This window comes from Rattus rattus, chromosome 18 (genome assembly GCF_011064425.1).
Source record: "Rattus rattus isolate New Zealand chromosome 18, Rrattus_CSIRO_v1, whole genome shotgun sequence".
NCBI lineage: Eukaryota > Metazoa > Chordata > Mammalia > Rodentia > Muridae > Rattus > Rattus rattus.
Genome location: NC_046171.1, coordinates 28,463,962 through 28,487,999, shown reverse-complemented (window position 1 = coordinate 28,487,999; position 24,038 = coordinate 28,463,962). Strand labels below are relative to the sequence as shown.

The 24,038-nt window shown below is 43.7% G+C and overlaps 2 protein-coding genes across 3 annotated transcripts in view; both read left to right on the top strand.

The window, feature by feature from the left end:
- Stox1 (storkhead box 1) overlaps nucleotides 1-8,203 on the top strand; it is a 61,283-nt gene extending 53,080 nt beyond the window's left edge. Inside the window, 3 exon segments of the mRNA XM_032888830.1 lie at nucleotides 194-1,894; nucleotides 1,897-2,551; nucleotides 7,759-8,203. Coding sequence (XP_032744721.1) covers nucleotides 194-1,894; nucleotides 1,897-2,551; nucleotides 7,759-7,903 — 2,501 coding nt within the window. The 3' untranslated portion in view covers nucleotides 7,904-8,203.
- Nucleotides 8,204-14,808: 6,605 nt separating this feature from the next.
- The window catches only part of Ddx50 (DExD-box helicase 50), a 30,831-nt gene continuing 21,601 nt past the window's right edge, over nucleotides 14,809-24,038 (top strand). Inside the window, exons 1-3 of one of the 2 annotated variants that reach the window (XM_032888342.1) lie at nucleotides 14,809-15,356; nucleotides 19,152-19,439; nucleotides 23,770-23,845. In XM_032888342.1, the coding sequence (XP_032744233.1) occupies nucleotides 15,270-15,356; nucleotides 19,152-19,439; nucleotides 23,770-23,845 (451 nt within the window). In that variant the 5' untranslated portion in view covers nucleotides 14,809-15,269. The remainder of the gene's footprint in view (nucleotides 15,357-19,151; nucleotides 19,440-23,769; nucleotides 23,846-24,038) is intronic. The other variant, XM_032888341.1, reaches the window with a different exon arrangement.

Genomic DNA, 24,038 nt, shown 5'->3' with positions numbered 1-24,038 from the left:
ATACATGGCCTGTCTGCACCTGATGGGCCATCTGACCAGCATTTTAATTGTGTGTATTGTATCCAATCAGCCCCAAGTTTATTAATCAAATAGCACTCATTCTGAATTTCTGATTTCACTTTTATATTTATTTATTTATTTATTTATTTATTTATTTATTTATTTATTTATTTATTTATTTATTTATTTTTAGGTATTGCTGTTCCCTCCCCAGACATTCTCTACAGCACACTGGGGACTCTAATTCAACAGAGGAAGATTTACCACACTGGAGAAGGCTACTTCATAGTCACCCCAAGCACGTACTTCATCACAAATACGCCCATGCAAGGAAATAAGAGAGCCCTCCTGTCAGATGAAGGGTGCTCAGGGTCCACATCCGGGACCTATCTGGTAAGCGTGGATTGCTATGCAGAGCCTACCCAGGAGAACGAGGCTGTTTCCCACTGCCCATCATGCCAGTGTTACCCTGATACAAGCAAGCATGGCTCTAAGGACCTAATGACTACTGCAGAAGTCTCTAGAAAAAGACAGAACGGTCTTGAGGAGCCCACAGTCTTGACTAAGAATCAGGTAGTTTCCGCATCTGAAGGCACCCACATCTGTGTGAGCCCCAAACCATCATCGTACACCAAGGACAAAGGCAAAAGATTTGGTTTTGGTTTCTTGTGGCGCAGCTTATCTAGAAAAGAGAAGCCCAAGGCGGGGTATCACAGTTTCTCTGCACAGTTCCCACCCGAAGAGTGGCCTGTCCGAGACAAGGACAGCTCCAACAACATTCCCCGAGACGTGGAACATGCAATAATCAAAAGGATTAACCCTGTACTGACTGTTGACAACTTAACCAGGCACACCGCCCTAATGCAAAAATATGAAGAACAGAAAAAATATAACAGCCAGGGCACGTCAACGGATGTACTGCCAAGCAGGCCTAAGTATTCCTCGAAAGAGGCAACCCGGAGAAGGCAGGGCCAGGCAGCCAAGCCCCACAAGCGGAGCTGTTCTCATAAGGGTAGACAGAAAGCATGGAGCCGGACACGTGAGCTTGAGCCTGGAAGCCCTGAACAGGAAAAGGAAAAGAACCCCAAGGTCCCTGCAGCCCAGCCTGCTGCGGGCACAAAGAGCCCCGGTGAACGAGTTCGTCACTTGCATGGTAGGAATCCAGCTGTGCTAGGTTCCCACTTGATTTATAAAAAGCAGATCAACAATCCGTTTCAGGGCATGCATCTCCGAGGGCACCCCGCATCCAAGGGGTACATCGTTCAGAAGACCCACAAACCTAGTTGCATCGGGCCAGAGGAAAAGCCTTTCTGGAGGGCAGGCTTTTCCGGTCCTTCCAGAGTCTTTGATGGTGAAGCCCAACCTCCATGTCTGGAACATTGCCGTGATAAACTGGAAGCAGAAACCACGCATGTGGCGAAGGCTCCTATCCATCCAGTCAGCGACGATTTCAGAGGTGGCCCAGGAAATTATCCTCCACATAGAGTTTTGCCAAGCCACTCTCGGTGCTGTTCCTTCAGGGAAAGTACGCTGCGAGCTGCTGTGTATCACGAGGAAAACAAGGTCCTCCCTGAAGTCGTGAGGAAAAGTTGGTCTGACTGTGACATGTTCTTAGGGACCAAGGAAAAGCAGGTCCTGCCTGCACAACGTAGCTCTTTAGACCCAGACTCCTCTGTGTATGCAGAGGATAAGACAGTGGATAAGACAGTACACCAGTTCCAAAACCTCGGCCTCTTAGATTGCCCGGTTGGTGCAAACTGTTTGAGGACTCATGAAAGACAAGATGGCGACTCAGAAAAACTAAGTAGGAAGGCGTTTCAAATCCCAGAGGCGGAGATTGTGAATATGGAAGACGAGGGGCTTTCTGACAGTGAGCAGGACGAGGTGGCCTTGAGTCAAGTGACCCCGGGGCTGGGGATGATGGGGGCTGCAGTTCTCTGTGTTTAGAGGATGATGACTTCTCTGAGACAGATGATTTCTGTCACACACTGCCTGGATACACCCAGTACTCCTTTGCCGCTGGAGACGCGTGGAATCATTTGGGAAGACCAACCATGACTGGAAGATCTCTGACTGACTGTAATAGCAAAACCCATAGGCTTGAGCCCCTAGGGATTGAAAGGAATCACTGGTACAAGGCCACAGGGTTGTTTTCAAATGCCAGGGAAAGCCCAAACCCTGATCTCGCTGACAACCCTGGCCTAGATTCAGAGATTCCTCCGGGTTTCAACTACGAAGGAGAGCCCGTTGTTGCCCATGTCCAGACCCCAGCAGCTGCTGGCCAAAGTTTACTTGAGCGTTCTATTGTAAGGGAAGCCAGTCTCCCGGTTGAGATCCTGCAAGATTCTCCTGGTGATAGGGGAAAGAATCCAGCTGTCTGGAGACAGAGCCTTCCAAGTCAGGACATGAAAGAGCATTTCACAGACAGGTTACAACCTGTCAAGATCTCACACGTGCCAGCGTTGGCTCAGGAACCACAACGAGAACACACGCACCTGGAAGGCACGGAGAATTACAGCATGGCGAGAGACAGTGGGATTGATTCCCCCAGGTAAGGGTGCGGAGGGGGTGATGTGTCGGCGACTCATCAGGAGTTGGTGTGGAGCCACCCCAGTGAGGGAATCCAGAAATAAAAGTGTAACAATTCCAACGGCGTTGGGAGAGCAAATCTTATCAAATTACAATGGGGTAGCGTGTGGTAGGACGGAGGTCACTTTTAAAAAAATAATTTTCTTTGAGAATTTCAGACAATATATATCTTAAGGTTTATTTGTGTGTGTATGATGTTGTGCCTGGGTGTATATTTGTGCTTGTGTTGCATGCGCGCTTGTGGCCCACTGAGGACTGAACAAGTGCATCAGACCCTGTAGAAATGAAGTTTTGGTTGTAAGCCACCCTGGAGGGGCTGAGAGCCGAACTCAGGTTCCCTGCAGGAGCACCCAGTGCTCTTGAAGCATCTCTCCAGCCCCACATAGTGTGTTTTGATTATGCCCACCCTCCTTCCCACAATTCCTCTTGTTCTCAAACTACCCAACTTTTTGTTTTGTTTTGTTTTCTTTTCTTTTCTTTTTTGGGACAGGGTCTCTCTATGTAGCCCTGGCTGTCCTGGAACTCACTTTGTAGACCAGGCTGGCCTTGAACTCTTAAAGAACTGCCTGTCTCTGTCTCCCAGTGTCCTCCTCTGCCTCTTCCTCCTCTTCCTCTATTCCTCCTCCTCTTCCTATCAACTTAGTGTTGCCCAGCTAGCCTAGAGTGGAGCCGGACCAGGAGGCTGGTTGACCCACAGGGGTTACATCATCATAAAGAAAACTAACTCTATAGAGTTCCTTTTTAATTGAAACCAAATTTTTCCTGGGAATTACTTTTTTAAAGATTTATTTTTATTTATATGAGTATACTGCAGCTGTCTTCAGACACACCAGAAGAGGGCATCAGATCCCATTACAGATGGTTGTGAGCCACCATGTGGTTGCTGGGATTTGAACTCAGGACCTCTGGAAGAGCAGTCAGTGCTCTTAACCACTGAGCCATCTCTCCAGCTCAGGAGTTATTTTTAAAACTAGAAAAGAGATACTAAGAACAAGGCACTTTCAGAACTTAAGAAATGTAGGGTTTCTCATCAGTCACTGGATCATTATATGTTAAGAAAAGAACGTGACCGCTTCTCCCTCACTCAGCTTGCTTAAATAACATTGCTCATATGATAAATGTAATATGGACTTAAGCTATTTAGTATTCGGGGTTGTAGCCCAGCTGGTAGAGCACTTGCCTAGCATTTGCAAGGCCCCTGGGCTTGATTCCCACATAGATGGGACCTGGTAGCATCAATCTAATTCCTGCACTTGAGAAGGGGAAATAGGAGTTCAAGATTGCCCTTGGCTACATAGCATGTTCAAAGCCAGCCTGGGTTCAACACTCCCCCCCCCAACTGCACAAAAACTAAATATTAAAACATTGTAAATAACTGTGTGTGCTACAACAAAATGTGGGGGTTACAGGTCAACTTGAAGGAGTTGCTTCTCTCCTTCCACTTTGTAGTTCCTGGGCTTAGAACCTCAGGTTATCAAGCTTGGTAACAAGTGCCTACCCACTGAGCAATCTTCCTATCCCCACAAAGGATTTTTAAAACTAATGATTCTACTATTGTCTTTTGTTTTCTTAAGATGTATTTTTATTATTTATTTTTGAGACAGGGCTTCTCTGTGTAGCCCTGGCTGTCTTGGAACTTGCTCTGTAGAACTTGCTCTTGAACTCAGAGATCTGACTGCCTCTGCCTCCTTTTTACTGAGAGGCATGTGGCACCACCCCTCAGCATAAACACAAGGTTTTTAACAAGAATACTGGGCTAGAGAGATGGCTTAGTAGGTAAGAGTACTGGCTGCTCTTCAGAGGCCCCAGGTTCAATTCCCACCACCTACAATTATCTATAATTACAATTACTATATTCTAATTATGTATTATATATTATAATTACAGCTTACAATTGTCTATAACTGCATCGCCACAGGATCTCATGCCCTCCTTTGGAGTGCAAAAAGTGTGCATACAAAACGCCCACCCAGGGACATAAATGTTCTAAGGAGTCATTCGCAGCCCTGTGTCCTTTTCTGCCCAATTTATCACGGCTTATCCTGCAGCTATTATCACAACAATGTTGGAGTTTGGTTCTTTGTTTTGTCAGATTATTATTTTTTTTTTTTGTCTGTGTGCACAACATGGGTACATCCATGTGCAGATCCCCTGGAGCTGATGTTGCAGGCGATAGAGCCACCCAGTGAGATTGCTTGGGACGGAACCCGCACCCATACTGGAGCAACATGAGCTCTGAGCTGCTGAGGCAGCTCTCCGGACCCTCCCTGCCTTTCGATTTTGAGACAAGGTCTTACTATGTAGACCAGGCTAGTTTCCAACTTGTGACTTTCTTGCTTTACTCTTCCAAGATCTTTTTTAGGGGGGAGGGGCGAGGTGGGGTGAGGCGCTGTTTCAATATTTGAGAGACTTCTTTGTATCCAAGCTGCCTTGAACTCCAGATTCTTCTGTGTAGCTCAGAGTGTGATGGTTATCACCTAGGAGACATTATCACCTAGGAGACATTAGCCAGATGAGGTGAATTGAGATAGGAAAGCCCATCCCAACTGTGTGGGCAGCACCATAAAAAAAGAGTAAGCTGAGCATGATCTTCTCGACTGTCACCAGGGGATGACCTCCACTTGAAGGTCTGTGCCCTTGACCTCTGACACAGTACTTTCTCCCCTAAGTTGTTTTCACCAGATTTTTGTTTTTTTTGTTCTGCCACACGAGCACCACACCCCTCAGTAACGACCACGCCCCTCAGTAACGACCACGCCCCCAGTAACGACCACGCCCCTCAGTAACGACCACGCCCTCAGTAACGACCACGCCCCCCAGTAATGACCACGCTCCCTCAGTAACGACCGTGCCCCGCTCAGTAACTACCTCAGTGCTGAGATTTCTAGCTTGAGCCAGAGCAGCACCTGGCTATCTCGAAACTTTTCATTTTTATTTGCTTGCTTGCTGATTGATTGATTGATTGATTGGGAATCAACTCTGCAGCTCAGTCTGTCCTGGGATTCACTCTGTAGACCAAGCTGGCCTCAAACTTTGCCTCCAGTGTGCTGGGATTAAGGTGTGAGCCACCACACCTGACTATTTTTAATTTTTAAAGAGTTTTTCTTGTTCTGGTTTCCTCTTTTTTTTAATTAAGGGGAAAATTATACACGTGGATGCTTCATTGTATATATGTCTGTGTGCCACAATGTGTGCCTGGTGCCCGAAGAAGCCACAAGAGACCATCAGATCCCCTTAAATAATAAATGGTTGTGAGCTGTCCTGTGGGTGCTAGAACCAAAATCAGGTCCTCTGCAAGGGGAGCCAGTGCTTTTTTTGGTTTTTGTTTTTTTCAAGACAAGGTTTTTCTGGGCAGCCCTGGAACTCACTGGAGACCACACTGCCTTCAAACTTGGAGATCTGCCTCCAGCAGCATCACCCAGCTGGGGCCAGTGCTCTTAACAAGCTGATCCGTCTATCTCATTGGTTCTCAACCTGTGGGTCGAGACCCCCCCCTTGGGGACAGGACTGTCAAATGCCTTTCACAGGGGTTGTCTAAGACCGCCGGAAAAACACACATTTACATTATAATTCATAACAGTAGCAAAGTTACAGTTATGAAGTAGCAGCAAAAAATATTTTATGGCTGGGGGCTCAACACATCGCGAGGAACTGTATCAGAGGGTCACAGCATTAGGAGAGTTGAGGACTACTGCTCTATCCGATGCCATATAGAAGTTATTTCTTTCAATTACTTTGCCCCGTGTGCATGTGCGTCCATATATGCGTGTCCCGTGTTCATGTGGAAATAAGAAAACTACTTTTGGGGAGTCACATTCTTTCCTTCAACCGTGAGGTATGGTCCCCCTGTTTCTGCCCCTTCTCTCAGTCCCAAGCTTCTGACCAATTCTGTCGCTACCTCCCATCTTACCCTAGGCATCTGCCATGTACAGTCTCTTGCTTAGGCTTTTTTATGTGGGTTCTGGATATCAAACTCAGGTCTTAGTGCATAGGACGTGCTTGTAAACGCTTAGCTCTCTAGTTGGCCTAACTTCTTGCTTAAGATGGATATATTTTTAAACACTTTTAATTATGTATATTGTGTGTGTGTGTGTGTGTGTGTGTGTGTGTGTGTGTGCGCGCGCGCGTGCACACATGAGAGCAGGGGCTATCAGAGACCAGAGGCCTCAGATCCACTTCGAGAGGAAGTTACAGGTATCTGTGAGCTGCCTGACATGGGTCCCCTTGAAAGAGAAGAGAGCTATTTCTTCAGTCCCAAGTTGTTTTTTTTTAAAGTGTAATATGGTTCTCTCTCGAGGCAGATATTTAAGAGAAGGGAAATAGCATTTGAACATCAACTCTATCTTGTGGTTCTGATGGTTCGTATCAGGACCAGATGAGCAGAACATAGTTGGTACCTCATTCAGAGAAAACTTCAGACAAAATGAATGCAGACGGGCTGACCGGAAGAACGCTCGATTCTGCATTCTTCACGGCTGTCAAAGGTGTGCGTTCAGAGTGAGGGGTGAGCTAGGGAGGTGGGTAAGGTTCTCGAGGGCAGTGGACTTGCCTGGAATGCATGAGACAGAGTTCAATCCCTAGTATCACAAAAACAAACACCAGACCCAAAACCCAACATCAAATTACTGGTGCAGGTGAGGGTGGAGCTTACTGGTGGGGTACATGCTAGCAAGACAGATGTGCTTAGGTGAGGACGTAGCTCAGAGTTCCCAGGACAAGGATATTATCAATATAAAAGGAATTGATTTTCCTTTCCAGTGACTTCAAAACACAAGTTATAGAAGATATAAATACGGGGGGCTGGAGAGATGGCTCAGTGGTTAAGAGCACTGACTGCTCTTCCAGAGGTCCTGAGTTCAATTCCCAACAACTACCTGGTGGCTGACAACCATCTGTAATGAGATCTGATGCCCTCTTCTGGTGTCTGAAGACAGTGACAGTGGACTCATAAAATAAATCAATAATAAAAAAAAAGATGTGGATAACATTCTGTTAGGGAGGTAGTTGATTCTGGCTAGCGCGAGCTCCCGTAAACACAGACTAAGTCTCTGAAAGGTTGCTTTAGGTTTGTTAAGGCCTTAGTGCTAGTATAGCAAATGAGAACAGCGTCCTCAGTGGCATTCCAGACCCTTCTGAAGGCAGTAATTCCATCCTTTTCCTTGTCTTTAGGACGCAGAGCCTGGTGTCTACTAATTCAGCCATGTTGGATGGATTTAAAAGACAGAATTTTCTTCAGACTGGGGAAAGCGTTCAGAAGAGCCAAAAACTTGCATCGAATTCCTTGTTGCGACTAACCCCAGCTATAAATGTCTAACGTAAAACGTTTTGAGATGTGGTTTTATTTTACACTGTAGTTCAGGCTGGCCTGGAGCTCCACAGCAATCCCCTGTTTCTGGTATGCTAGGATTATAGACATAAGCCACCGTGTCAGGATTAAAATTTTAACTGATTCCTAAAACTTGGATATGTGAGAGTCCTTGGAAGCCATGCGTATATGCTGTTATTAACCTCACCATATTGTATTCTAATTACTCCTTCCCCTTTTTACCATTTTAAAAGCAAGTCCTAGTGCCTTTTACTAGAAACTTAGTTTCCAATACAAAACATGAGGGCTGGAGAGATGGTTCAGTAGTTAAGATCACTGACTGCTATCCTAAAGGTCCTGAGTTCAAATCCCAGCAACCACATGGTGGCTCACAACCATCTGTAATGGGATCCGATGCCCTCTTCTGGTGTGTCTGAAGACAGCTATAGTGTACTCACATATAATAAATAAATCTTTAAAAAAAAAAAAAAACAAGGGGTTGAGTATTTAGCTCAGTGGTAGAGCGCTTGCTAGGCCCTGGGTTTGGTCCCCAGCCTTGAAAAAAAGAAAAAAGGAGAAAAAAAAACAAAACAAAACATGAAGGCTGGAGAGATGGTTCAGTAGTTAAGAGCACTGCCTGCTTTTCCAGAGGTTCTGAGTTCAAATTCCCAGTAACCACAAGGTGACTTACAACCATCAATAATGGATCTGATGCCCTCTTCTGGGCAGACAGAATACTCATATACATAAATCTTAAAACACACACACACAAAATTGTTGCTCCTTTTCTCACTGTCAGTAATTTCAATTCCCCTTGATCAGTTTCTCTAATACATATAATGCTGATTTACTACCCACTAGCTGTTCCCATTAACCACAGGAACAGAGTTCTCCGGTTAAGGATTCCACACAAAACTCAGACAACAAGCATGTGTTTCAAGGGCAGGATAGATACTTGAAAATTAAAGTATTATCAGAAAGAATTGCTAGGCTGTGTTGCCTACTTTCTGGTAGAACCCATCCCCTGGGTGTTGGAGTCCAGCATCCTTTGCAACCAGCCCCGGGCATAAACAAATAGCTCCACATGGGATTGACTAAGGATATATGAAACTCCCGTGTCGGTACACCTGAGGTTCCTCCTTGCATCCAAGCTCTCTACAGCACGGGACCTTGTGCTCAGTGACTACTGACAGCTGCCATCTTGGAAATGTATGGAGCCCGTTGCTTGTATGTGTCGCTTTTAGAAGTATTTGAGACAATTTTCTGAAAAATGGCTAGCTATTTTCAGTAACCGGTTCTCAACTCCAGGTCAGCCCCTTCAAACATTTCCTCCCAACCCTTCCTCTCTTAGTTCCCCAACTGTCTGCTTATTAAATAGTTCTGTCTCCCAGTTTCCCAACACCAGAAGCTCTAAGCCGTAAGTATTGTTCTAGCCTGTCTGCTCAGCTCAGCTTCTCCCAGCTCAACTTCTGCACCAACTCCCTTCTCTCTGCTAACCCAATTCACTTTTTCAGCCTCTGCTGGCCTTTCAATAACCTATCTGGTTCCCAGAAATCCAAGAGGCAACCCAATGCCAAAGGCCATAGGGTCAAGCACTTCTAACAGTTAAGCATTCTTAAAGGGCCAGCTGACTCGCAACAAGGACCAGGCACAAATAAATAAATAAATAAATAAATCTCACTACAATTTTCTGGTGACTATTCATGCTTCTGATTTGATGCTGTCCCCCGAATTAAGGTCTAGGCAGGTATGTATGTGGCCTTTGGGAAGCCAGAGAATACAATGGCCAGCTCATCCCATTCGGTCAAATCAAGTTGGAGGAGGAGGAGCAGGGGCCTGAGCCTGTGGCCCCAGTCCCTCAGCCACCACATCTCAGATGAATTTGAAGATGTGGTAACTGAGAAGCAAGTCGTCCCTGATGGCCGTGCAGTCACATATATCCCTGTCGTGGCCCCCTAGGCAAGCGGCTGGCCTCTGCCATGCTGAGTCTCCTACTCTGCCCATTTCTTCAGCCATATTTACTAATAATCTCACATCCAGAAAGGAAAAAACTCCCTCAAGTGAAAAGTTGGCAGATGTCTGAGTGTTTTTTTTTTTTTTTTGCTCTGTAGTAGTAAGACATTCTGTTTAATTTGTAGAGAACTTGTCACATTTTCAACGATTCTAGTTTTTAAAGCCATTGTACAAGAAAAATATGTGCTGCCAAATTGGGTGTGTGTTAGGGATTATGCCGGAGGGAAAACACCGTGGAAAATGAATGTTTTTTTAAATGGCTATTTCCTCAGAAAACATTTAAAAAAAAAAAAAAAGTCAAACTCGGATTCTGTTGTAAAAGGATAGCAGCATATTTAATAGCAACAAAATCCTTTACTGATATCAAGTCTGTTGATCTATGGCAGAGAGTGTAGCAGATATAAGGTCCCAGGGGGTGGGGTGGGGGAAAGATGATATTTTTAATCAGTTTGTCTTGCTGGACTACAGCCAAGTGAATTGACGAAACTGAAAAATGGAAAGAAATTCGGGGGAGGTGGGACGTAGCTCAAATGGATGAGTGCTTGCCTAGCATACGTGAGGTCCTGGGTTCAGTTCCCGGCACTGCATGAATGGGTGGGCAACACCTGCCTTGAGGTCTTCCCCCTCCGGAAGTGGGAGACAGGAGGCCTAGAAGTTCAAGGTCATCCTTTGCTATGCCAAGGTCGAGGCCAGCCTGGGTTACATGAGGTCAGCCTGGGCTACATGAGGTCCTGTCTCAACGGGAAGGAAATTCATCAAACTGCCAAGCTTTGGCACTGGTACTCCAGTTATACCTCAACTGTTTTTCTTGGTGCCCATGACAATGTCACTGTAAAAAGAAATGGCTCTTTTAATGCCATTAAGACACACTAAATAGATCTGTACCAAGTAATAAATATGTTCAAACAATTTCCTTTTTCCATTGCCAATGTACCTGAATGGTGCCCTGTGATGGTAGGTAAGAGAAACTTGAAAAATATCACGTAATTACCACCCCAGACTCACACCTACTGAGCCGTCATTGCATAGTACATTGAGAAAATTCATTTGAAAAATTGTCAAATGCATCGTCTGTTGCCAAGGCGGGATTCACAAGACAGAGGCCATTCGAGTCACCTGATTCCAGGACTTTTTTTTTTAAGTGTTGATGTTTGCTTCGTTGACATTGGCTTTTGGGAAGTAAGATGGCTAAGTGGAGGCCAGATGTTGAAAAGGTTTTGTGATTTTTTGACATTAGGTAGTTTATAGTATCAAAAATAAGGGACCAGTGAAATGGCTTAGTGGCTAAAGGCACTGGGCACTGACTGACAAGCCTGGCGACCTGAGCTCAATCCCTGGGACCTACGTAGGAGAGAACCAACTCCCAAATACTGGTCTCTGGTCGCACAAACACACCACTAAACACTGTCAAGTGTCTCATTTCTTACTGTCTTCTTTCTTTTATAGTAACAGATTTTTTTTATAGAATAGTCAGTGGGTTAAGCAGGGCCTAAGCCTGATGACTTGAATAGAAGGAAAGAACTTACTGAGCATTGTCCTCTGACCTCTCTGTATACATAATAAAGGTAATTTTTAAAGAAAAAATCAATGGAGTTTTATTACATATTAGTAATTTTGTTACTTATATGTTTGGTGATTGTAAACTTAGGGCCTTCTCAATGATTTTAAGACTGTGTCATTGGGTTCTCGACAGAGTTGTCCTATCTTCATGGACACACTACAGCGGGTGCACACAGACCTCCAGCACACGAACACACTCAATGATCAGAAACGTGTACTGCCCTTGCAGAGAACTACAGTGATTTACCAAGGGATCCGATGGCCTCTTCTTGCTGCCACAGTGCCTCCCATACCCCCGTATATAAAAACACTCAACTATTTACTAAACACACAGTGGAGCTAGGCATGGTGGCACACAGGTTTAATTCCAGCAGAGAAGGCAAAGGCACAGGTAGGGATTTTAGGGTAAACTTCAGCTTCATAGTGAGTTCAAGGTCAGCCTGGGCAACTTGAGACCTGTCTGGAAAAGCCAAAAGCAGCAGCAGCACTCATTCATCTTCCAATCAGTGTGAGTACTGCTGGACCTCGTTGCTGTACTTAGTGATGTTGTGTTTGCTAATCCAGTTTTCCTGCTTAAGTGTCCCGGCTTGGCTAACAATGGTTTTTAAAGGAAAAGTGGTTACGGTCATATGACCTCTCCCCTCTCATTCTGTTTTCCTCAGCATACTCAACATGCAATCTCTGTCCCCACCGTCTCCACCAATTTATAAATGCCTTCCCCTTTTTCCCCCATATCAAAATGCTTCATGTTTTGCCGTAAAAGTTTCACATTCGCCTTCAAAAGTGCTAGATGGCTCTCGATAGCTCTTTGCCTTCCACTTTCTATGATCTGAAGAAATGAACTATTTGGAAATAACCAGAAAGGCAAGTTTAGAAATAGTGCCTTGATTTTACATCTTAATTTTTATATCTTAAAACTCAGAATTTAATAATCTAATATTGAAGACAAGGGAATTTTAAAAATAGAAACTTTGATAAGAATAGCAGAAAAATAATACAATATCTAACGTTTCAGGGTATTATTAAGAACTCTTTTTAACTTATTTGGAAAATAGGGTCAGCAAGAGGACTCCACTGGTAAGGACTTCTACCACTGAGCGTGACAGTGAGTTTGATCCCGAGGACACACATTGTGAGAAGAGAACTTCCACACACAAAATAATGTAAACCAAACATAAAACTGGGTATTGTGGCACATGTCTTTCTTCAGTCTTAGCCCTAGTGGGGGGCAGAAGCAAGCACAGCTCTGGGAGTTGGAAATCAGGTTGCTTCTACGTAGCATGTTCCAGGTCAGCTAGGGCCAGATGGTGAAGCTCTAGCTAAACTAAATTTAAAAAAAGAAAAACATATTTGGGAAATAAAGACATTCTGATTGCTGTATTTGAAACTAGGTGCCACGGTCCGTGCCTATAGTTGCAGGTACTAGGGAGGAAGGAGCAGGGAGATCACTTGATCCCATGAACTGGTGACTGAATTTAGAATCAGTGTTCATGATGGTGGTTTATACTGATAGTTAACTGGACAGGATCTAGAATCACCTAAGAGGAAAATGTCTGGGCAGTCTGTGAGGGAGCGTGTGAGGGAGCGTCTTTATCTGGTTAATTCAAGTGGGAAGACCCACCCTAACTGCCAGACTAAATGAAGAAAGGCTGGGTGAGTACCATCATTCATCTGTTTCTAGTAGATGATATGTGACCGGCTGCCTCGTAGGTAAGCCCGTTGCCACGACTTGCCTGCCCTCATAGACTGTAGCCTCCAGCTATGACCCAAAATAAAATGCTTAAGTCCCTTCTCCGGTTATTTTCTCCCAGCAATGAGAAAAATAAGTGTTCCTTTAATTCCTCTTGGTTCTAAATCTCACAAGCAGACATAAATCTTTTTTGAGTTTTAAATTAAAATTATAGTCCCTGTCCCCACGCTTCCTAGTTAAGTCCTCCACTCCTTGGCAAGTTACTCCTGCCTACGTCTCCACTCTCCTCCGCCTGGCTAGATCAGAGAATTGGTTCAGGCCGTTAGGACTTAGAAAGGCCACATTTGCTGTCACAGATGACCATTTGGGAAGCAGTCACTTGAGTACAGAATCTAGTCCTTTTCAGGTTTGCTGTGAGGTTTGGCATGAGGAAAAAACATGCCAAAAATTAGGATCCTAAGGAGGTAAAATTTTACTTCATTTGTGTGACCTTCAACCATAAGATAACATGTTCCCTTTATCCCCAAGTCTGTGGCATTCTTCACCCTATCAACTGTTTTTTTATGCTTAGCATATTCCGTTGTGGGTCATAGTGTATCACTGCAGAACTGGGTGTAGCAAGGAGCAAGCAGGATTTAGAAAAGCTATTGAGATTTAGATTTGCAAAGATTTAGTGGTAGAGACCCATAACTATTCATCCAGCCTGTGGAAAAAGCCCTTTGTCTCCCATCATTCTATAACATCCGGTGTTATAGAACTGAATGATAAAACTACATTCAGACAAAGTCATCGATGTTAAGCCAGCCATTTACACAGAAGTCCAGAAGCTACCACAAACTTAATATTGTGATTCTGGTAATTCAAGTGTAATCCTAGAACTCAGGACATGTAGCCCTATGTAATTTTGCTAAAGCTCGTGTTCGAGGCCCAGATTACAAGACTGCTGTACTAGATATGTGGTTTGCAAGAGTGCCTCTGCACCTATTTCTCGGGTTTGGGGTCATCTTCCCTCAGCAATGAGATAGCTGATCCGACTGAAGAGAGCATGATAAACAGGTTTGAGGACTGGGATTGTTGTTCAATTGGTAGCAGGCTTGCCTGGTCTGTGAGGTACAGGGGATCGAATCTTGGTCACCAAGACCAAGAAGTCCATTTGCTGACACTGGTATCTTTCGTCTAAGTCGGTACTTATTACAAGCAGGTAATCTGGACACATTGGACTTGCTTTCCTTATCTTGAACTCCTTTGGTTTTTCCCTATTCTGTTTCACAGGAGCGAGCAATCGCCTTGCAACTCTGGGAAATTACAGTTCTGAGGCTGGTGTGCCCATCGCGGATTCTGATCAATTTTCAAGTTTTGCATGCGCTACTGACTTTAGACAAATTCCCCTCTCGGGTGGGCTTTGTTTCTTCTGGGATGCGTGAGAACTAAAATGGAGCCATCACTTGACGCTTGCTTAAGAGGCTAACGTCCCTGAGGCGGACCCTCTGCTTCAGACCCACTCAAGCCTGCGGACCCCAGGAAGCCTCAACGTTAAAGCCAGGGCACGGGTCTCAGTGGGAAGCCGTTACGAGCTAACGCTCCACCCACTGCGGGGGGCGGGGCCAAGGGCTGCAGTTTCCGGCGGCGAATGGCTGGACGGCGCGTGGCGCTCCCGCCGGCCTCAGCTCGTGCTTGCCCACGAGCCGCTGCGTCGCGCGTCAGCCCCTCTTTCCCCGCCGCCTGTGAGGGGGCTGCTCGAGCGCTGCAGGGCATGCTGGGAAAGGAGGTGTTCCGAGTGGGGGAGGGGGCACTTGGAATTCTTCGTGCAGCGCCGGGGCGCGAGCGTCCTTCCTGGAGATTGGCCCGTGCATTGGGGAAGCCTGTCATTTCAGAGCACGGGCGGGCCCATCGGGGCCAGTCACGTTTTCATTGGCCGAGGGAGGCTGCGACTTTCTAGGAGAGTTTCCTCCCGGAGAGTTCGGGCTGCTTTGCTCCCGCCGTGAGGTGCGTGGCCCGGAAGTGACGCACGGTCCTGGCCGGCGGCCGCCCAGCCCCCGCTTCCTTTCACGCTATCGGTGGCCGTAGGTGGTCGTGGCCACCGCACCCGGCGGGAGGTGGCGGCGGCCAGTAATGCCCGGGAAACTCCTCTGGGGAGACATCATGGAGCTCGAGGCACCCTTGGAAGAGTCCGAGAGCCAGAGGAAGGAGCGGCAAAAGGTGCGCTGCGGCTGGGCCGCGCCTCCCTCGGGCTGCGCTGGCCTGGGCGGGGAGGGGAGCGGTCTCTGAAGGGGACGACCTGTCAGGACCGGGCGCGAGCTTCCGAGGGACAGCTTCCCCTCGCCGTGCTCGGCCCTCCGAGGTCCCAGGGACCATCCCCATCGCCACACTCCCGGACCTGGAGGAGAACAGACCTAGGCTTCGGCCCGGCTTCCGTGGCACTTCAGCCGGACGTCGGCCTTTGCGCCTGGATCTCTCCCAAGAGATGGGCAGACTTGAGCTCCCATCGCCGTGGAATCTGCTCATTTTCCCTTTCTTCGGCGGCGAGTCCCTTCATTTGGTTTTCCAGGGCCTTCGAAGAGTTGACAGAAAGATGATGGCTTTGCCTATGTGTTGCTTCTCTGTCGCGGTGTCGTGTCTGCAGCAGTCTCGGGAAAGGCTATCCTAGGGTTACAATCCTCCATGATTGGGTAATAGAGGCTTAAGGAATAGTGTCACACAGCCAGGCTTACCAGGGTTTGGCTGTGATGGAGTTCTTGGGGGTTGTATTATGAATAGCCCTTACTGTCAGTATTTTCAATCCACAGGTATTTATTGAGGCTAATTGTGCCAGACTCTTTGCTGAGTTCCAAGGAGCTTAAACTAATTAAGTATGCAAAATGGTCCCTGCCCACCAGGAGCCTGTAGAGGAATTTTTAGAGGCTCTATCCCCACCTCCGTCTGAAAAATAAAAAAAGGAAGAAAAAAACAAAAAGCCCAGAAAAATAGAGGATCTTAAGGTGCTAAGAAAAATGCACAGGTAAAACTTTTACTGGAGACATTTGACCTGGAGGAAAAAAAGAGCTGAGGAGGATGAAAATGACTGTGGGAAAGATGACATTTCATAAAAGGTTTACTCTGTAGAGCTCTAGAGATGAGGGAACACCCCTAGGACTTACCACCAAGGTAAATTTTAAATTATAGCCACCTATGATCCCTTCCTTCCCTTTTATGCCACCTTCCCATGAAGTGGGGCCACTGGCATGCCTGACAAATGCCCAGCGTTGGACTCTATTCCTAATTCCTTTGTCTGGTTTTGTAGAATGTACTAAATTTGGAATTTACTTTTTGAGAGTTCTGATTTTCAGTGCTGGGGTTTAAACTCCACTATAGCCTAACGTTTGTTTTTTTTTTTAATACCATTTTTAAGTGTATAACTTAAAGTGTCGTTAAATGTGATAGGATTGTGCTGTCATGGCCACCATGATCTCTAAGAACCTTTTCATCTTCCCAAGCTGAAGCTCTTTGCCCCTTTGAATTCAAGCCCCGAATTTTACTACTGTAGGCTTCTAGGGTAGATTATAACTGTAATCTCCTAGCAGTTACTTTAATTTTAGTTCATCTTTAGAAACTCACTTTTCCTTTCACACTTAAATCCTGCTTCTGACAAGGTCTAAGTAATGATTTTTTCTAACCATACCAGTGTGCAGTAATCTCATTTGCCTTCGAGGGCTTGTTCCACTGTTATCTTTGTGATTGGTATTTTTATGTGCTCCTTGTAAAGTTAGCTTTTCTTTATATGTCCTAAAATAGTTTCCAAAGATTCGTGTGTATCCCTACATTTCACTATGTTCTTACATGATGGTAGCTTTCACATTGTAAATTCTCCAGAAATATTATACTTGTTAATTGCTCTTCATGACAGAGAAATAGACATTTGGAAATGGAATGGAAAACCAAATAGCAGAAATAGAATAGGCTAACACTGGCATTGAGATGAAAATAATTCTAGAGTGGATATGTTGAGATAGGGAATTCAGGTTCTTAGAGAAAGCATGAAAATGAGAGTCCAGAAATGTGTGTTGACACAGTCTTGAGCTTCTACATAAGGGTGAGAAGAATATACTCAATAAGGTTGAGAGCTAAGAGATAGGCGGAACAGAGCTCAGGAAACAGGAGGCTGTCAGACTTGAGCTCTAGTAGGGAGTAATGTTAGTTCTTAGCACTCTAGGATGATACAGTGTTTGCACACAGAGGTGTGACATTGACTTGCTCTATCTTCTCCCTAAAGTGCAGGGCCCTGAAGCAATCCAAAGTGCATGAATGACTCTATAATCTTGTTTTTCTTTAGGACTTATACTACTTTAGGGAGCTGTGGGCTAGTGCAGTTAAGTAAAGATCAAATGATGTAGTATATTTTAAAAGACATTTTTACATATTCCATACTATTTATGAATGAAAAATTTATGCTAAAGAACTTCAAAAATTGTTCCAGCATTGTGAAACTTGGAACTTTGGTGCTTGTAGTTTTTAGTGAAATGAAGTACTGCTGTCTAATTTACTAGATAGCCCTGAGGCAAGTGATTTATTTGACCAAGTGATTCTAAAGGACCAAGTTTTCAAATCATTTTTTGTGGTCTAAATAAAAAACCAACTTGTCTCCAGTTTGGTATTTTAAAAACTAAAACTTTTCATGTGCATGGGTATTTTGCCTATGTGTGTGTGTGTGTGTGTGTGTGTGTGTGTGTGTGTGTGTGTGTGTGTAAGAGAGAGAGAGACAGAGTGTGTGTGTGTGTGAGTGAGTGTGTGTACCATGTCCTCTGAGACCACAAGAAGCTGTCATATCCCCTAGAGCTACCATGTGGGTGCTGGGTTAGAACCTGAGTACTTAGGAAGAGAAGCCAATGCTCTTAACTGCTGGGCCATCTTTATAATACTTTTGCATTTTAAAATTGAAGTTACAGAATAGTGCATTGGTGTTTGACTTTTTGTTGTTGTGTTAAACACAGCTTATTTTCAGTGCAATAGTCCTTCATGGAAGTATAGCAATTGGTTTGCATGAATGACTTTTGATTTTCCTTAAGCTATCAGTTGTTTTCAAGGAGAGCTATGTCTACTAACTAGTATTCATGCACTTGGAGGTGGAGGCAGGCAGATCAGGTGTTTCAGGCCACTCTGCGCTACATGAGCCCTTGTCTCGAAACAGAACAAATAATTCAAGGAAGACACATGTTGTGAAAAGAACATAGACTTTCAGGTCAGACAGGGCTGCATTCCATCCCTTCCACTTCCACCTGCAGAATAGCCTTTAGAACCAATTCTGTTTCTTCATCTTAAAATGGCAAAGATAATACAGGTTCACCATCCCTTATCCAAAATCATTGGAGCTAGATGCATTTAAATCTCATAGGCTGGAAAGTGCTAGAAGGGTTGGGGACCTGCAGCTTCAGTGTAACATGGATGGTCGTACTAAACGGGATGAGTAAAGACAGTAAGTTGCTTCACATTGGTTGTAGTTAAATTTGCATCAAGTGAATTCAGGTCAGATAAGGTTCTATCTCCATATAAGTTACAAAAACACTTTCGGTTTTCAGAGCTTTATGGATTTCGGAATTTCGGATAAGGGATTATGGACCTGTACTTCCCTGATAGGGTTGTTATGAAGATTAAAACAAGATAAGACGAAAACATTACACAATAATGGGTAGGTACTCAATACATTTTTTACCCTTTTGGAGATGTTAGAAGTTTTAATTTGTATTTTTATTTATAATTTTGAGGCTTTGTTTTTTTCCTGAGGAGGAACTATTTACTGTCCTAAAAATATTCAGATGGGCTTAGAAATGTTCTAGAGACTGAATCTTGAAAAATAGAAGCAGGTAAGATGCAGACTTCGGCATTACTAACCAGTCTGGATTTCTTGCAGGTAGAGTGTTGGGTGTAACTGTAGGTTGAGCTTAGCTGGTTGGGGAGTCATATTTGAGCTTCTTTGAGATCTTAGAAGGAGAGCTTGTCACTGTTTCTTTTTGTCTACAGAGTGATAGAAGGAAGTCAAGGCACCATTCTGAATCAGAGGAGAGAACAGAAACAAGAGAAAATGGTGTTACAGATGACCTGGATGCTCCCAAGCCCAAAAAAGCTAAAACGAGAGAGAAGCTAAATGGAGACACCAAAGAAGGACTTAGATTTTCAGATGAATTTTCCCCATCTCATAAGTCAAGAAGAAAAGACCTGCCAAATGGAGATGTGGATGAGTATGAGAAAAGGTCTAAGCGAGTGTCATCCTCAGAAAACTCTCACAAGTCAAGTGATAAAGCAGATGAGGTACGTGGCATACTGTGTTGCATGTGGTGTCTTTGATCTGTGAGTTCATTGGATTTGATTATGTGCTAGTCTCTGCTTAGTGGCTAGTGTTCTTATTTGAACCATAGGGCCCGTATGGCTGAAACCTGAGCCTTTCCCTTTGGCCCTTGTTTCTCTCATTATGCTGTCTTTTTCTTAATAAACATTTTCTTTGTGTGTAGAGGTCAGAGTATAACTTGCAGGAGTCGTTTTCCCTTCTGCCATGTAGTAACTCACAGTAAGCTTGGCAGCAGCTACCTTTCACTGAACCAACTTGCTACTACCCCAGCTCTTTTATCTTATCTTTTTTGAGATAGAATTTCTCTGGATATTAAATTTTGGGATATAAGTAGACTCTACTCCAAGACCTACTGTAGTTGTGTTTATTCATTTGTTTGAGATGGGGTCTCATTATAGTAGCCCAGGCTAGTCTCAGACTTCCCAGACAGCTGAGTCTTTGCCCCCCCCCCTTTTTTTTTTAAGATTTATTTATTTGTTTTATGTAAGTACATGGTACATTGTCATTGTCTTCAGACACACCAGAAGAGGGCATCAAGTTCCATTACAGATGGTTGTGAGCCACCATGTGGTTGCTGGGACTTGAATCTCAGGACCTCTGGAAGACCAGTCAGTGCTCTTAACCACTGAGCCATCTCTCCAGCCCGAGTCTTTACCTTCTTATCACTGTCTTCCCAGTGCTGAGGTTACAGGTTCATATCACCATGGAGAGGTTTTTTTTTTTTTTTTTGGTTCTTTTTTTTCAGAGCTGGGGACCGAACCCAGGGCCTTGTGCTTCCTAGGCAAGCACTCTACCACTGAGCTAAATCCCCAACCCCGGTTTTTTGTTTTTGTTTTTTTTTGTTTTTTTTTTTTTTTTTTTAATTTTTTTCTTTTTTTTTTTTTTTTGAGACTGGGGAAAGTGAGGCCAGCGCTCTACCTGAACCAAATCCCCAACCCCTTTGGTTTTATTTCTTGAGTTGCCACCTTGCCCAGTTGTGCTGCGTTTATATCTGCTGTATCTTTTAGAATACTTTCCTCTTTTTTTTAAGATTTATTTATTTATTTTATGTATATGAGCACACTGTAGCTGTCTTCAGACACACCAGAAGAGGTCATTGGATCCCATTACAGATGGTTGTGAGCCACCATGTGGTTGCTGGGACTTGAATCTCAGGACCTCTGGAAGACCAGTCAGTGCTCTTAACCACTGAGCCATCTCTCCAGCCCGAGTCTTTACCTTCTTATCACTGTCTTCCCAGTGCTGAGGTTACAGGTTCATATCACCATGGAGGTTTTTTTTTTTTTGTTTTTTTTTTTTTTTTTTTTTTTTTTTTTTTTTTTTTGGTTTTATTTCTTGAGACCAAGTGCCACCTTGCCCAGTTGTGCTGGGTTTATATCTGCTGTATCTTTTAGAATACTTTCCTCTTTTTTTTTAAGATTTATTTATTTATTTTATGTATATGAGCACACTGTAGCTGTCTTCAGACACACCAGAAGAGGTCATTGGATCCCATTACAGATGGTTGTGAGCCACCATGTGGTTGCTGGGAATTGAACTCAGGACCTCTGGAAGAGCAGTCAATGCTCTTAACCATTGAGCCATCTCTCCAGCCCAGAATACTTTCTTTTTAAAACAACTTTTTTTCCCTCTTAAGTGTATGAATGTTTTGTTTGAATGTAGATATGTGCATTTTTGATGCGTATTGAGGCCAGAAAAGGGTGTAAGAACTCCTGGAACTAGAGTTCTGACCTGCCACATGGATGCTGGGAACTCAGCCTATGCTTTCCTGAGTATTAAAGGCAGGCACTATTGTGCCTGGATTCTTTCTTTGATAAAACCATATAATCTTCAGATCTGATAATAGCTAGTAATTTAAGTCCACATTAGGGATCAAACCCTGGGATAATCAGGTCAGTGAGAACCATGGATGATTGTAGAAAGACTCTTTGTATTGATGTCCTGTGTTTTTCTACTTGTAAATTTATTTGCCAAGAAGCACAAATGTTAATTGAATTTAGTAAGGGCCTACAAATCTGTTTTGCTAGTAGAAAATATTTTGCTCCTGGGTTTCTTGAAATTTGCCTAAGGCAGTGTATTAAGACTAAACTGTTCGGGGTTGGGGATTTGGCTCAGTGGTAGAGCCCTTGCCTAGGAGGCGCAAGGTCCTGGGTTTAATCCCCAGCCCCTAAAAAAAAAAGAAAAAAAAAAAAAAAAAAAAGACTAAACTGTTATTTGTGTGTGTGTGTGTGTGTGTGTGTGTGTGTGTGTGTGTGTGTGTGTGTGTGTGTGTGTATGCATATGCATGCCACATGGGTGTTGGTGTCCAGGGAAGCCAGAAGAGGGTCTTCAGAGCAATACCTGTAGTTAAAGGTATTGTGAGCCACCTAGCATGGAACTTCAAACTAAACTGAGGTCCTTTGCCAGAGCAGAATTTGTTAAGTGCTTAGCTGTATTTCAAGCCTTGGTTATTTTGCTCTGATCATACTAGATTTCAGAAATTTTGCTTTTAGTAATTTATGCTAAGGGTATGATTATGCTTGTACAAAGCTACATAAATTAAGTATAATAATGATCATAGCAAAAAGTCTAAATACCCTACATTCTAGTAATGAGCTCTTAGTTAAATATGCTGTCTATGCAGTAGAACACAGCTATTCCAAGAGTACACAAGAATGTTAGAAAGATAGTGTATTTTGCTAAGTGAAATTATAAAACAATTTATGTAATATTTTTCCAATTTTTAAAAGGATCTTTTTTAAAATTTTTATTTTTAGGGACAGGGTTTCTTAGTGGAACAGTCTTGGCACTCATTTTGCAGACCCGGGATTAGCCTCAAATTCAAAGAGATCCACCTGCCTCTGCCTCCCAAGTGCTAAGATTAAAGGTATGTGCCACTAGCAAATTTTTTAAAAATTTTTATATGTGTGAGTGTCTGGCCTACCTGTATGTGTACTCTATGAATGCCTTAAAAGGGCCCTAGATCCCAGTTTTATTACTTAGAACATAACTTACTAGTTTCTATAGTCACAATCACGTAGATTTTTTTTTTTTTTTTTTTTTTTTTGTGGTGGTGGTGGTGGTGGTGGGGTTTTTTTGGTTTTTTTTTTCTTGTTTTTTTTTGGTTTTTTGGTGGTTATTTTCAAATTGAAACTTGAGGACAATTTTATTTTAGGAACTTATGTATTTAAATTTAGTCCATTACTCTTGTACAAATAGGGAATAACTAAAGGTTCCAAAAATTCAAATTATAGCCAGAGGTTGGTAGCATATGCCTTTAATCTCTGCAATGGAAAGGCAGAGGCAGCTGGATCTCTGAGTTTGAAGCCAGCCTGGTCCTCAAGTGAGTTCCACACCAGCCAGGGCTATGTAGAGAGATCTTGTCTCAAAGAACAAAAACAAAACAGAATTAAAATTATACAAACATGTGTCTATGTACACACACACACACACATATGACCAGTAATATGATATGCATCAATAGTGGAAATAGCTTTTCCTGGTTTTGCAAGATCATTTGAATAAGATCATAGAGACATCTAGCAGATTCCATCAAAAAATCAAAAAGGAAAAAAGGGGGGTGGGACTAGCCAGGTGTGGTGGCATGATTTCAGTACCCAGGAGGTAGATGCAGGTTGATCTGTGAGTTCATGGTCTACAGAGTGAGACCCTGCCTTGGGGTTGGGGTGAGTTTGGGAGAGTAGAAAAATGGCTTTGTGGTCAAGAGTACATGCTGCTACTAGAGGACCCATGTTCAGTTTTCAGCACCCACACTGGTCAGTTCACAACTGCCTACTACTCAAGTTCTGTGAGTCTAGGAGACCTGATGCCCTTTCTGGCCTCAAAGACACTAAAGGATGAATATCTATTTTGAAGCTATTTTATGGGATTGGGCATGGTGGTATATGTTTTTAATTCTGATACTTGGGAAGCAGAGGCATGTGATCGCTATAGAGTTTGAGGCTACCCTGGCAAATTCCAGAACAGCCATGAGTGAGTGAGTGAGTGAGAGGGTGTGTGTGTGTGTGTGTGTGTGTGTGTGTGTGTGTGTGTGTGTGTGTGTGTGTGTGTGTGTGTGTACATAAAAAAAATTAAGTTTGCTACTTATAGAAATACTTAGTCAGGTACAGCTGTGATCACAGTAGTCCAGAGGTGTAGGCAATCAGAATTGAGGACCATCCTTTGCTGCATAGCGTGTTTGAGAGTAGCCCAGGCTATACGAGACACAGACTGAGAAGCCTTCTCTTTGCCCCTCAAAATGATTAAAAAGTAATGTGAACTATAGTATTTAGAATTTTGGTTTCATTTTGACAGACTCTAACACGTGAGCAAAAGGAGGGAGCCTTCTCTAATTTCTCCATTTCTGAGGAGACCATAAAGCTTCTGAAAGGTACTGTAAGTTTCATGAAAAATGTGCTTCTAATTTTATACAACTTTGGTGCCTTTTCTGACAAAAAGGAGAGTACAAAGATAAATAGTCCCTCTTTTTAATTGCAGTTATTTCTACATCATTCTTTTCTTCGTTCTGATTTGTTTTAACTAAAAGAATTATATGTGTTTGTCAAATTAGACCAGTTTCATTC